Source organism: Ambystoma mexicanum, chromosome 11, assembly GCF_040938575.1.
Source record: "Ambystoma mexicanum isolate Mex_15411 chromosome 11, UKY_AmexF1_1, whole genome shotgun sequence".
Lineage (NCBI taxonomy): Eukaryota > Metazoa > Chordata > Amphibia > Caudata > Ambystomatidae > Ambystoma > Ambystoma mexicanum.
Window position 1 is genome coordinate 830,282,896 of NC_090934.1, and position 14,645 is coordinate 830,297,540.

General features: G+C 44.7%; 1 protein-coding gene across 2 annotated transcripts in view; it reads right to left on the minus strand.

Annotated features, from left to right (window-relative positions):
• The window catches only part of USH1C (USH1 protein network component harmonin), an 844,250-nt gene that overhangs the window by 694,974 nt on the left and 134,631 nt on the right, over positions 1-14,645 (minus strand). For both annotated transcript variants that reach the window (XM_069623780.1, XM_069623779.1), the window contains exon 2: positions 2,882-2,949. In XM_069623780.1, coding sequence (XP_069479881.1) covers positions 2,882-2,949 — 68 coding nt within the window. The remainder of the gene's footprint in view (positions 1-2,881; positions 2,950-14,645) is intronic.

Consider the following 14,645-nt stretch of genomic DNA (forward strand, 5'->3'; position numbering starts at 1 on the left):
CATACCAATGGACGTAATTTAGGGGTCGCCAGAGGTCTCCCTTGCTACCCCTGTGGTCTCACTTGATACCACTAAAAAAAAAAGTAAAAAAAATAAAATAAATTGAGGCTCATGGGCTGTGGCCAGCAGCATGTGGCTCTTTCTGTCTGGAGTGGCTGGTTTGCTGATAGCTATAGCGCAAAGATAGCTCAGTGGGTTGAGCGCTCGCAGCTGCAATGTGTGTTTGAGCTGCAGGTTGCAGGTTCGACTCGGGGCAAGGTCAACTCAGCCTTTCTTCCTGCTCAGGTTGAAAAATGAGTGCAACACAGGTTAGGTGATATTGTATGTATATTTGTTCTATATGAAGCGCTTAAGCATAAGTGCTATATAATAATACATCATTATCGTTTGGCCTTGGACGTTTGCTTGCATTCACAGTAATTTGGTAATATGGGCCTATACGCACTGATATTAAAGATACATATGGTGATCCATTCTTGTATGAAATGTATATCACTTTACAGTGATATCATAACCATATTTTTCGTAGTGTACTCAGAAACAATGCTATGTGATGGCACTTCCTGTTTTGTCAAGGGGTGTAAGGTTGTGTTCCATCGCTTCCTGTGATTTCACTTCAGGGTGGGGTCAAATTACATCACTTCCTGTGGTGTCATCAGAGGTCAAGGGTCATGTGCTGTCACTTCTGCTACCCCTGGCATTTTGGTGAAATTACATCCCTGAGAAAACCTATTCCCTCATTATACCCCTAATAGCTATTTCCCTCCAATAACATCTTCTCTCCTCTCCCCCCACCAGCCTTTGAAATGGGCTTAGTGAAGTGTAAGAACAATACAAACCGGAAACACTATTTCATGTCATAGTGTGGTCATTTTAAATCTGGTGAAGTGGTATAGTAAACTGTTTACGCCTTGCTTACCCCTTCAGGAGATTTTACAAGGGTTCTGCAGGTGGAGTGGGCGATGGGAAGAGAAATGGATTTCCACTGCATACCTGCCACTGCCAGCGTCGGATTGGCCCAAGGGTTCTGCAGGTGGAGTGGGCGATGGGAAGAGAAATGGGTTTCCACTGCATACCTGCCACTCCCAGCGCCGGATTGGCCCCTCAGCCTTTCGGCCCGTGGCAAGGCCGATATGGTCCCTGGGGAGTGGGGGCCAGTTTCTGGCCATGCCTAGGCCAGTTTGGAAGAACATTTTTTTTTCAAAAAGTCTTTCATCCTTCTGAGTACCAACACAGGTTGGGTGATATTGTATGTATATTGATTGGTTCTATAAAAAAGAGCTTAAGCGTAAGTGCTATACCATAACATATCATTTGGCCTTGAACCTCTGCTTGGATTCACAGTAATTCAGTGTACTTAGGAACAATGCTATTTGATGCCACTTCCTGTTTTGTGAAAGGGTGAAAGGTCGTGTTTCATTGCTTCCCGAGATGTAACTTTGGGGTGGGCTCAAATTACACCACTTCAGGTGATGTCATCAGAGGTCAAGGGTCGTGAGGCAAGGAGTGGGCCACTTTTTTGAGGCGAGTGGTGGGCCACTTTTTTTTGGGTGTCCGGGCCTATTTCCGACCCTGGCCACTCCACCTGCAAAAACCTCTCTGTGGCGTAAATGCAATAGATTCCTATGAAATGCGTCTGTGATTAGTACTTGCTGAAAGCAGAATGATTTCTTGGGAACCATTGTAAACGTAATTTGCAATAAAGGCAATGTGATCTGTTTTTACTCTTTGCACTCTGTTTTTTGGAAATGTAGAAAACTGCCTGCATGGGACCCAACAACACGCAAGAGGTGCATGCTAGCACTACGTTTTACAAAATTAGCACCAGTGGACTAAAAACAGAGCAATAAAGAGTCTTTCCTTTTTCTGAAAATTGTGCTAATGTAACATAATAAGATAGAACCATAAAAGTGAAAGATGTGATGATTAAATAGCAAGTTAACTTTAGACACTCTCATTAATTTGCGACTCACACAACAGCTTTAAATAATTGAGCACCAATTCAATCTGGGTCCACCAGCAATAGGCACTGCTTTATGAATGGAGTAGCAATTAGACCGCCCGAGTGAAATCTGAATCGGATACACAGCCGGTGCCATACAAAAACTGAAGCTTCACCACAAAGGCAACACGGAAACTTTCAAACGTCTACATTTCACTCGATGACGACGCGGATAACACACGTTCAGAAACAAAACCGCCCTCGAGAGAGGATCCAAGCAATTTCTTCATCGTGTGACATGATGTTACGCATATCGTCACGCATATCGTTATATATTTCTAAATTGTATTGTAGGGGTTTATTGTTGGCAGAACAAACAGAATATACTTTTTTAGTTTAATTTCAAATCTACAATGAGATTCGTTCAACCTTGCTCATCAGGTTGCCTTGAACCTAAGCGATGTATACTGCCACAGCCAAACTTATGAAAATAAATGCATAATGAAAAATGTATGTGGAATAATATCACATTTCCCGCTAATAATCATAATAATAATACATGTTTATCCTTTCATATCATTCCAAAATTACTGCAGGACAATGTAATGCACTTTGAGTGCATGTTCGCTGACAAGTTGCATATAGTTGGCAATATACATGCTCTATGAATTAGAATATATAGTACATCGAAATTAACCTGTGAATGAAATTATGGATTCTTCTTCAAAAAAATCATTAAAAGAATAACTCTTTTTGAGAAGCAGTACACTCTTTTTAAACAAACAGTGTTTCTTCAAGAACACTAAAAGCATACAAAATATGCAATATGTGTGTGAATTAAAAAATATGAAATGCTAAAAAAAGTGTAGCATTTGCTATCAATAGGAGATAGATGAAACAATGCAGATCTATAAGAAACTCGGTCATTGGGTCACTTACTGGTGATACATGCGCAGCACATCATAGAGGTAGTCTTTCTCGGCTTCATTGTCAATCAGCAGGTCAACCTAAAATTACAAAATGCAGGTATTTAAATGACGATTATAACCCGTTAGTAAAAATACAATCACAGTAACTATGTCACCCTAGAACTCCGAGGTCATTTATTTCATGATACAGAACTGAAGCCACAAAGTAATAGTGAACTTGAAGAGCTAAACCAACTTCCATTCCAGCTCCGGGCTTTGAGCGTCATTAAATTCAGGACGATATAACTTAGGTGCAAGATGTCTTTGTCCTACCTGATGGTGACTATAATGTTCAATAAATGCCTTCAGAAATCTCTTTGGCCATTCGTCAATGTAGCACATTCTTTCACAGCCTAGAATGAAATGGCAATTCAGGTCCTTCCGCACACAGGTGTAAGGGAAACTGCAGAGTCACATGCCCGCGTCTTGTGCCAGCGATGACACTCGGCAGGGTTGTCCTTACTATTCCTTTCCTCACTCCACAAGTACGCATTCACGAACAAACGAGTCAGGTTACTGTACTTTGGCAAGATGACTAATTATTCAATAGCACAACAACCTTTCTGTCATCCTTAAAATCAATTGCATTTCTGTATTGATCAGGTGACAAAGAAAAGTCTCAAATGATTTTCATCAACAAATTTAACAAATGGCATATACTTGAATTGTCATCAATTACATGTGCTAAGGTTTAGAGTTAGGCAATCATGTGCCTCAGTACTTCCATAAAAAAGTACTGATTAATGTGCAAGTAGAATCATTTCTCTGTAAATGAAATACCAAATGGATCACTCTTAGATTATCTACATTTGAATAAGGTTGTGGGCGTCAGAGGAAAAACAATATCAAAATATGTATTAACTTTAAAATATGTATCCTTTGGACATTCCAGTTGTTTATTCCATTACTATTTACACACAGGAGGAAAGAGTTTCGGCTGCCACACATGCAACATTCGAGCTATTCATCAAGCATTGTAAGAAACACACATACCATTGTACTGTCTAGTTTAGATAGAGATGTTTTACAACTTGAATACAATGGGCCTCATTACACGGTAGGCGGAGAACCATGGCGCTATTAGCGCCATGGTTCATGCCGGTACAATACCGGCACCGCCTTGGTGGAAAGGGGAATTACCGCGCCATTCCAAGGTTGGAGGGGCGGTAATTCCCCTTTCCACCATTGCCCTTCCCCATTTTTGCCCCATAGGACTCTATGGGAATGGGGAAGGCGCTAATTACGGTACCGCAAATTGCGGTACCGTAATTATCTCCACTGGTCCCTTTGCGGGTTGGTTTTTAACGCCTACAAAAAGCAGGCGTTAAATTCCCCAACCCGTAAAGGGACATCGTAGTAAGGCGGTAAGGATTTACCGGTAACGGTAAAATACCGGTACCGGTAAACCCTTACCGCCTACCGTGTAATGAGGCCCATTGTGTCATATTAATAAGATGTAAGGCAGTTATTGAATTCCTCTGCGTGAAACTCGCAATTCTCTCCTTATGGTCACTTTCCTGCATCTCTTCTACATATCACAAAACAAGCCTTAGCAAAGCCAATAGGCCATGTCTATCATATGTCAGGAGCATATTCACATGCACCACAAATGCGCCACTAATGTCATCATGCCACCATATGCTAAGGTACAACATCACACATGCAGCTGTTTCAATCATATGATAATTGCACTCTCAAATGATCCAATAGCATGCTATATCAAACTCCTAAATAGATAAATACAAGTATAGTCATGCAGAGAATTTTAAATGCATTGCGACTCACACACGTGCCCTTTTCGAGATGACTGCAGCATTTTTGCATGAGAGGATTGTGACTACGACTAATGAAAAAACTCATGTTTGAAATCTGCTTTTAAATCTTTTTTTCATAAATCAATATATTTTTTACCCCAGTAAATCAGAGGCAGACTCAACTCCCCTTATCACGCAATGACCTGACAACTGAATTGCATGTGATGAAAACGTTATTATTGTTTTAACTTTCTGTATATTTAGATTGTCACAGAGTGTTTCTTGCCACCCCAACAGCAAGAGTAGATTGTGTCATCTCTGAATGCACCAATTATCGCACTTCTGGACAATTTCTGGACAATGTCTGGACAATTTCATAACTTGCTTTCTAGGGGGTTTACAGAAAAACAATAAATTGTCAGCGTCCTTTACCTACTTTAAATCCTACGTGTAAGTCCACCAAATTTGCCATGATTGTACGGATATGGCCAAATTATATGCTAGCCAAATTTTATGACATTTCTAGAGAGAACATTACAGATGAAAAGGATTTCACATTTTCCTATGTCAAGTGCCATGTATAAATATATTCAGCTTCACATATCAAGCAAGTTCACCTTAACTATGTGCTCCCTGTTGGGCAGCGTATGACCAGACTGATGACATTGCTGATGATCAATGGTGACATCAGTAATTACATCCTACCTGGCATCACCAATGTGATCAATAATTACATCAAATGTGACATTACTGATTAAATAAGTTAGAGTATGTGTACTGACCTCTTTTGATGTAGATTTCATTTTATTATACTTAACAATAATAACAACATGACATGGAACAATACACTGATACAGAAGTATGATATGATTATGTGTGGAGCATTCATTTGTAGTATTTATTAACTTTAAAATAAAAATATGTAATATTTTACAAATGGTTTGAATTTCATGTATTAGTAAACAATTACAATACTTCATTGCTGGGAAAGTGCCTGATTCTAGTAAATCTATTTCAGGTATTTCAAATCTAGCATAATAAGCAAATGTAGCAGTAAAAACAATTGATAGATAGAAGTATTAACCTATTTGACAGTGGCTCCCGAGCTTGGGGTTGCTCTGCTTAAGTATTATGAAAATAGTCAATGTTCACATTTAAATTTACAATTCTCCTTACTGTAATAACATTACATGAACACATTATTTTCTTTTTTTTCCTTTTATTTGTTTAATAGTTTTTATTAAGTGAATTGATAAGACAAGTAATACAAGTATATGATTAACACATTTTAACACATTTTAACAATTATATTCTCATGAAGTATAGTATCATTAAACAATTTATAATATGAGCTGAAAAATGGCAAATTCGATGCAATTATTTTATACAGTATACATAAGGACTGACAATGGGAGACAAGAAACAAAGACATAAGACAGAGGACAATAGGAAAGGCGGGGGAAGGGACAGGGACAGTAAGGATTAAGAATTAATTTAGTCAGGATTATTGAAGTAATGAATAAACACATTCCATTTTTTGTTAAATTTGTGCAAACAGTCTAGAGAAGACGCATGATCGTGTTCAATTCGAAGAATGGAGCAAATAGAATTCCACCAGCAAATATAAGACAAGTTGGATGCATTCTTCTAGTTACAAGTGACATTATGAAACACAACATTTATCAACAAATTAAACAAAGTAGGAGATTCTGATTGTCAAATAGTTGGATAAACCATGGAGCCAATCACCGGGTCAGAGAGCGATAAGAGTTCTGTGAAATGAAAGATCAAGTGCAGGCGCAACCAAATCTTAGTCCAGAAAGCATAAACATATATATTTTTTTTAAACTTGTGTTTATTGGCAGGAAATTAAGACAGGTATAGCATATCTTACACAGAGATAAACAGAAATCACAGTGTCGCATTGAGCATTACATCATGCACTTTTTGATACAGCTCAAAATGGGGAGGGGGGATGATTGACAACACGAGGGGGCGCGAGGTGCGCAGTACTTATGGTGATGCGTCGGGCCGACCCGGTGGGGGGGGGGTGGAGCTCCACTCAACCCAGTCTCTATTGTTCAGATAGCTGCTGAATTCTGTCCACACAGTCTTTGGGCGAGATGGCGTGGGCAGGGATCCAATATACTCCTCTTCACAGATTTGTACCCACGTGAGGGTTTTCAACCACATCTCGGGGGTGGGGGGGAAGGGAGCGGCGCTTCCAACCTTGTAAAATGCATCTTTTAGCAACAATAGCACTTACATTTAAAAATATTTACTTTTTTTTGCATTTTCTCCAGACCATATTCCAAACAGTAGGGCTAGCGGGTCAAGATTTACTGGGGACCCAATTATCTCTGTGAGCGCTTTCGTTACCTCCAGCCAGAACGCCCTCAGCGCAGTACAGGACCAAAACATATGCATGTGATCTGCCTCTTCAGAGTTACATTTCGGGCATGTGTGGGTCGGGGTGTGTGTAAATTTCGCTACTCTGTGCGGTGTGTAATAAAGTCTGTTGAGGAGTTTATATTGTATGCAGTGGAATCTAGCGCTAAGGCACACTTTGCGCGTGTGCACGCACATTTTGTTCCACATATCGTCAGTGATTTCTATCTCCAGCTCTCTAGCCCAAGCTTCCCGTGGTTTAAGGGATGTGTTCTGTCGCTTTTCCAGCTGCATTTTATACAAAGAGGATATTATGCCCCTACCGCCTGCAGAGTTTGCTATGTATTGGAGTTCGGGTGAGTCTGGGGGCTCGTCTGGGTAGGAGCGCCATATTGCATGGACCTCCGCTCTTAGCCTGAAGTATTGTAGTAGCTCAAGCGCTGAGTTGGAGTGCTCGGGCCGCCACTTTTGGGGGTGATGAATTTACCGTCGGGGTATAGATCAGTTAGTGCTCGATATCCCTGGGCCTCCCAGTGTCGCATGAAATGCTAGTCGTGCGTGGGGGAGAGTCCTGGGAATTGTCGTATGGGTAGCCATTTATAGTATGGGTGATGCTCTTGTGTCGGTTTCAAAATCCTATTCCATGCTCTGATCGTGGTGGCCACAGGGTCTGCTGGGCCGTCTGTCCGGAACGTGTGGTGTAGTAATAGGGTCATGATGTTGGTCCCATCCCCTGCCAGTTTCTCTAGTTTGACGTGGGGGGCAGGTTCAAGTGTGTGTACTAGTGTGTGGCGTGTTGGGCCTATGCCGCAATCCAGTATAGGGTTAGGTCTGGGGCTGTAAACCCCCCTTTTTCGTAGGGAGGGGTTATATGTTGCCACTTCTTGCAGACAGCTCCGGAATGCCAGAGGAATTGGGCACACGCTCTGTGGAGCCTTTTGAAATATTGCTTCCCGGGCCACACTGTTACGCTGGCAAAGATATAGAGAAGCTTAGGGACCGCGATCATTTTTACTAGGGAGAGTCTGCCAGCCAGGGACAGAGGGAGCCTGCGCCATTTAAGCATCTTGGATTCAATGAGCTGTGCAGTTGTCTCGTAGTTATCCTCCAGTAAGGAAGCTTTGGTTAGTGCCACTTGCACCCCTAGGTATTTGATGCCCCCCGGGAACCATCGTAGGGGAAATTCACATGATGGTTGCTGGGTTGCCGCAGTAAGGGGGAATATTTCGGATTTAGAATAGTTGATGGTAAAGCCAGAGTACGTTCCTATTTTTGTTATGTCTCGGATGATCGGGTCCAGATGTGGAGGGGTTTCTGACATATAGAAGTACGTCATCGGCATACAGTGAGATGATTTCCGGTGTATCCTGTAGGCGAATACCTTTGCGGGTGTGTCGGTCCCTAACGTGGTCTGCCATGGGTTCAATGGCGAGTGCAAAAAGGATGGGGGAGAATGGACATCCCTGGCGGGTACCCCTGTGTAGCGCAAAGGGAGAGGAGATGATGTAGTTGACAAGCACCCTGGCCATTGGATCAGTGTATAGCAATTTTATGTAGGAGATCATGTTTGGTCCTATTCCCATTTTTTCCAGCACGGCCCATAAGTATTTCCATGAAACCATGTCAAATGCCTTCTGGGCGTCTAGCGTGATCGCCACTGCGTCTGCCTTCGGGTCAATTCTGGACATTACATTGAATAATCGGCGGATATTGAATGCAGTAGAGCGGCCAGGAACAAATCCACTTTGGTCTGCATGGACCAGGTGGGGCATAAATGGAAGGAATGTATTCGCAATTATTTTAGCAAAAATGTTCATGTCTGTGTTGATTAGCGACAAGGGCCTATAGGAACCACATTCGTCTGGGGGTTTCCCTGGTTTGGGGAGGACAGTGATTAGGCTTCCCTTAAGGAGGGGGGGGGGCTAACCGGAGTGATTTTGTCCAGAGCCCGTGCAATATGGGAGCTAGGATGGCAACGTGTTCCCAGTAGAACTCAGATGTGAGCCCATCGGGACCCGGGGCCTTATTTTTTTCGGTCAGAGATTACCTGGACTATCTCATCTAAGGTGAACGGGGCATCGAGTTGTTCCTTGGTGCTCTGGGAGATGGGGGTCATAGGGATGCATTCTAGCAGGTCGTCTAGGTCATGAGCATTGTGTTCCGGCTGGGGGCCATATAGACTGGCATAAATGCTAGCAAAGGTGTCAGTGATGGGTTGGTCGGACCAGTGTCGTAGGCCCTTGTCGTCTAAGATGCTATTTATTTGGGACCTGCCTCCCTCCATTCGTACTAATTTGGCAAGGGTTCTACCGGGTCTGTCACCCTCACCGTACCGTCAGGCAGCCACGGGCGAGCAAAGTACCGCACCTCGCTCAGGGCGTGAGATTCAAACAGTTCTAGTTCTGTTCTGATTTTTGCTAGGATTGCCGTAGCTGGCACAGAAGCATGCTGTTGTTCTAGAGTTTTGAGCTTCGTTTCGGAACTGTTTAGGGCCTGCCTTATGGCTTTGAGAACCCCGGCCTCCCTTGAGATGCACATCCCTCTGATGTATACTTTAAATGCCTCCGAGCGGGTCCCCTCGGGTGTGTCATGCGTGTTGTTGTTCTCGAAAAAGGTGTTTATGTCCGACAGGATCTCAGCTTTAAAGACGATGTCAGAGAGAGCCTCAGATTTAAAGCGCCAGGCGGGGCGGGCTGCCAGAGTGTTACCCAGTTGGATCTGCAGCAGCACAGTGGAGTGGTCAGAGAGCGTGCTTGCGAGTATCTTAACGTCCGACACCCTGCCCACTCGGCACCCCAACAGTAAGAACATGTCTATTCTCGAAGAGCTGTCGTGTACTGTGGATTTGAAAGTGTAGTCTCTGGCTTGGGGATGAAGTGTTCTCCACACATCGTGTAAATTCAGGGAGTTCATGTGTGTAAGGAGTCGTTTGGCGGCTCGAGACATGACCCTGCGAGTCGTGGTTGTCCTATCTAGGACATTGTCAAGTATAAGGTTCATGTCTCCCCCCCATATAATGGGAACTTCCACATATCTCATGAGGATGGCGGTCACGGCATCTATAAATTCAGGGGAGTCAGTGTTGGGACCCTATGAGTTCACGAGCAAGCATTCCTTGTTAGCCAGAGTGCAATGGAGGATCACATATCTGCCCTCCGTATCGATGTGGGATGTGTGGAGTGTGAATTTTAACGATTTGTGGATGAGAGTCAGGACTCCTCTGGATTGAGTGGAGAATTGGGTATAGAATCTGTTGGGGCCCCAGGACTGTGCAAGGTTGGATGATAGGTGTTTCAGAGCGTGTGTCTCCTGCAACAGGAGTACCTTGATTCCGTGTCTTTGTGCATATGCTGTGATCCTATGGGACTTTGTAAAATTTGTCAATCCCCGAATATTCCATGTCATCATTTTAATAGCCATGCTGACAGTTTATGGGACATCCCAACTAAAAGGACTAAAGGATCTGCCTCTGTTTACCAACACATGTGCAGCCGTGGCGCGGATGCGCCTCTCTTCAAGACCAGTCATTCCTTTCCTGCCGATTTTTATATAACATTCCCCAACTTCACAACCCCCTGCCCTCACCGCCTGGAGCAAACTAGCAGTGTGATAATACCCACCCCTAAAGCAACCAACTGTGTGCCGTTCCCAATTTGGCGACGCTTGACTAATAGCCCAACAGGGGCTTAAACATAAACACTCCACCTTAGAAGGCATTGCAGCTGCAGTGGGGGCTACCACTGCTGTCAGACCCATATTTGTTAACGCATGTTATGATGATCATACATCATTAATCTTTTGAACGGCTGATGAAACTTAGGGTTACAAAAAAGAAACAAGTATGTTCTTAGGTCCTGAGAACTGAGCAATTACTGGCATAGTGCGGTGCCTAACAGTTAGGCTGAGGAGTCGAGGTTCAGGCCCAGTGTTTGCCATTTTGGTCAGGTACTTTAGGGATGTACCCCCTTCCCCGAATCATCCTCTTGAGTATAGCTGTTGGGGCTATGTAAGGCCCAGAATAGTACAGAGGAGGGGGGGACAAGTTCGCCCCCCGGCGGGGCAGTCTCTAGATGGGGCACGGTTGGTGAGGCCTCCAGTAGGGTCATTCAAGCTTTGATCTCAGTCGTCGTTCATTGGTTCATCTGTGGGATCCGCTAGTGGGATTTGTGCCTTGATGAATTTGACTGCCTCATCCGGGACCGTGAGGAAGTATAGCTTGTTGCGGTGAGTGAATTTTAGGCGAGCCGGGAAGAGCATCGCATACTCGATTTTCCTTTCTCTTAGCATCTTTTTAACACCTCTGAATTGGCGTTGCTCCATCTGCACCCCTACAGAAAATTCGGGGAAAATCCTAATGATTCGTGAGTCCAGCTTTAGTTCCCCTTTCCCTCTGGCCAAGCAAAGTATATGGTCTCTGTCTTTGTAGCTTAGCAGTTTTGCAATTATTGGTCTGGGGAAGTCTCCTGGTTTAGGCCGGGGTGCCAGTGAGCGATGTGCTCTTTCTACAGTGAAGAATGGTGATAGCTCAGGGTTATCCAGGAGGTCTTTGAGAAGTTTTTCGACCGCGGTTTCCATACGACCCTTCAGAGCGGATTCGGGAACCCCCACTATGCGAATGTTGTTTCTTTGCAACCTCGATTCGACCTGTTTCATGTCGCGGACGAGCTCCGTGACTGTGCTCTGTAAGGTATGAACATTATCCTCGTTGGTTCCTATTCTTTGCTCTGCCTCCGTGATTTTGGGCCCATGTTGGTCTAGTTTGGCTCTCAGGGAGGCTACATTTGCGTTTATATCGTCCAGTTTTTCATGGAAGGCTGCAAAGTTTTTGGCCATGGATTCCATCATTATAGTTAAGTCAGGCTGAGGTGGGTCTGGCAGGATATCGCCATCTTCGTGTACTATGGAGGAGGACGCTTGGTCCGCCCTGGGCGCTGCCTTGGTGAACTGATCCATGGTGCCTACTTTGTTAGCTCCTCGCGATCTGTTGGACATTGCTACGATGGGGAGCATCACCCAACTGGGCGGGTTTGGTGATGACCGTAGTACAGGCGTCCTGTAGTGGGGGTGGTAGCAGGCCAGTAGTTTTGGCATGCATGCAATTCACACCTAATAATTGCAGGTATTTGGCCCAACCAGTTGAGGGTGGCCAGCTCAGGGCTGGGCAGTGGTAGTGAGCGCAGTGAAGAAGGAAGGCCAGGGGGGCTGTATAATGGTGGGCTCAGCAGGTGCCCCGCGACAGCCGCAGGCACAATGGGTGGAGATAGCTGAGGGAATCAGGTGGGCTCCTGTGAAGCCAGTATGGCATTAGGTGGTATTTAGGCTTCTCTGAGTGAAATGCAGTGGATGAGGTGAGTGTGGGGGCCCACCAGGGCGAAGAGACATTGTTGCTGCAGGCTGCGGGCGCTGGTGGAGAAGCCTTCTGTTGTGGGAAGCAGCCGCGTGGGAGGGAGAGCTGGGGAAACTGGTTTGTCCTTGTGTTTCTTGCTGCCTCAGCCAGCGCCGGGGCCAGGCTGTAGCCGCTGTCTATGAGCGGATCTGGAGTCTGAGGCCGGGCTCCCGGGACAGCAGCGAGTGATGTTGGGGCAGGGAGACTGGGCCGCGGCAAGCGTCCCCTCGTAGATCCGGGGCCCAGGAGCGGGTCGCCGCAGACCGCCACCGCGCCCAGGAGGGGACGGCAAGTATTGCTGGGGTTGAGGGGAAAGGGGAGCAAGCCGCAGCCACCATGTAGATGCAGCAGTGGCCCACGGGAGCTCCGGCGAGGCAGCAGAGGGGGCAGCAGTGTACCAACACACACCCCGGGGCACTCACCGTTGCCGCCCGCCATCGGCAGGGCCCGCAGTGGCAGATTGGAAGGAGCTCCATCTGGTGTCACAGAGCGTCAGTGCGGTCCTTCGTCCCACGGCGGTCACGCCACACCGGCAGCACGTCGGGAGGCCCGTTAGCAGGTTTTTCTCTGGCCTAGCAGCGGTGTATCTCGGGGCCACCCAAGCGCCATCGCCCTCTGAAGTTTCAGGAGGCAGGCCCAGTCGGAGTACAGGGCCGGCCGGTGTGGTCGGCTGTATCACGGCCGCAGCTGAGCCGCAGGTAGCGGTTTTTACGCAGTATGTGTCCCGTAGTTAGGGGAACCGTCCGGTGTAGTTTTTAGGTGTAGAGATGACCGGATTCTGCCGTTGTTCGCCGATGTTTATCTGTGGGCCGCGGAGCTCTGTAGCTATGCGGCCATCTTGTTGGCTGCTCAACAGCGCCCCAGAAAGCATAAACATATTTACATTTAAAAATTAAATGGTGAAAATCAGTGTTTCGTTCATGACAAGACCAACAATTGTTAGGAGAATTATCCATGAGTTTTGCAATTTGTAGGGGTGTAAGGTAAGCACAGTGGAGTATGAAAAAGTATGTTTGGGTGAGATTGGCGGCGACAGACGTGGAATGACAAGTTTTCCAGATTTGGGTGCATATATCTGAGCCAGGTTAAAGGTTCCAATCGATCTCTCATTGCCTTATGATGCTGGAATTTAGCAAGTTAGGAGAGAGGAGATCATTTAGGAAGGCATAGAGCTTGGTGGCACTAATGGAGGGACTGCTGATTAGGAAGGTCAGTAAAGGAGAAGGGGATTTTTGGATCAATGAGGGCAGGGATTTGGTTAATGATTTGAGAAGGGAAGTATGAAAAGGAAGATCTGATTCGGGATTATTGAATTGTGTGCAAATCTGTGTAAAGGGGATTGAAATAGTTGGCAAATTTGATGTCTGATGAGTACCATCTATAGATGGTGGTGAGGTTAGATTTTGTGGGATTAGGTTTATTGAACCAGAGAAAGATGTCAGCAGTGTAGATTTGCGAAAAAGAAATCAGTAGGAAGTTTATTCCAAATGGATTTGAAGAAATGTAGAGAAGGAAATTAGGAAATATTAGGCCAAGAGGATGTGATTAAGAAATGGGAGAGGGAAAATATGGACCCATAAAGGAGCATTGTCAAGAAGAGTTTTATAGTGTTTAAAAATAACTAATTGCGTAAGAACAATGGCTTTATGGTATAGTTGGAATTTAGGGAACTTAACTCCACCTGAGAGTTTAGGAAGTCTTAGTTTAGTCATGGTGATGCATGGTGTTTTATTATTCCATAGACATTTAAGAAGGGAATAGCTGTGGGGATCATGGATAAAAAATAAAAAATAGTGGGGCTAATCATAGTTTTTATAGTATGCAAGGCGTCCCGACCAAGATAGGAAGAGAGGAGACCATTTTGAGATAATTTCTGTGACTATTTCGATTATGTGGTTAGTGTTGAGAATAATAGTGGTGGGAATATCTTTAGCGATTTGAAGTCCCAAGAATATTTGATATATACGGGTTGCAAAGACATGCCAAAAAGTGGGGTATCGGTTGAATTACATGTGTTAGTAAGAGGCATGACCTCTGATTTATCAAAATTTAATTTGTATCCAGAGACAAAAGAAATTGTTTATGAGGTTATTAAATGTTGGAGGGAGGAGGTGGGATTAGAAAGATAACGTAGGATGTCATCTGCATAAGCAGATAGTTTCACTTCAATATTATTAATAAAGAAACCTTTGATGTTATTATTTGTT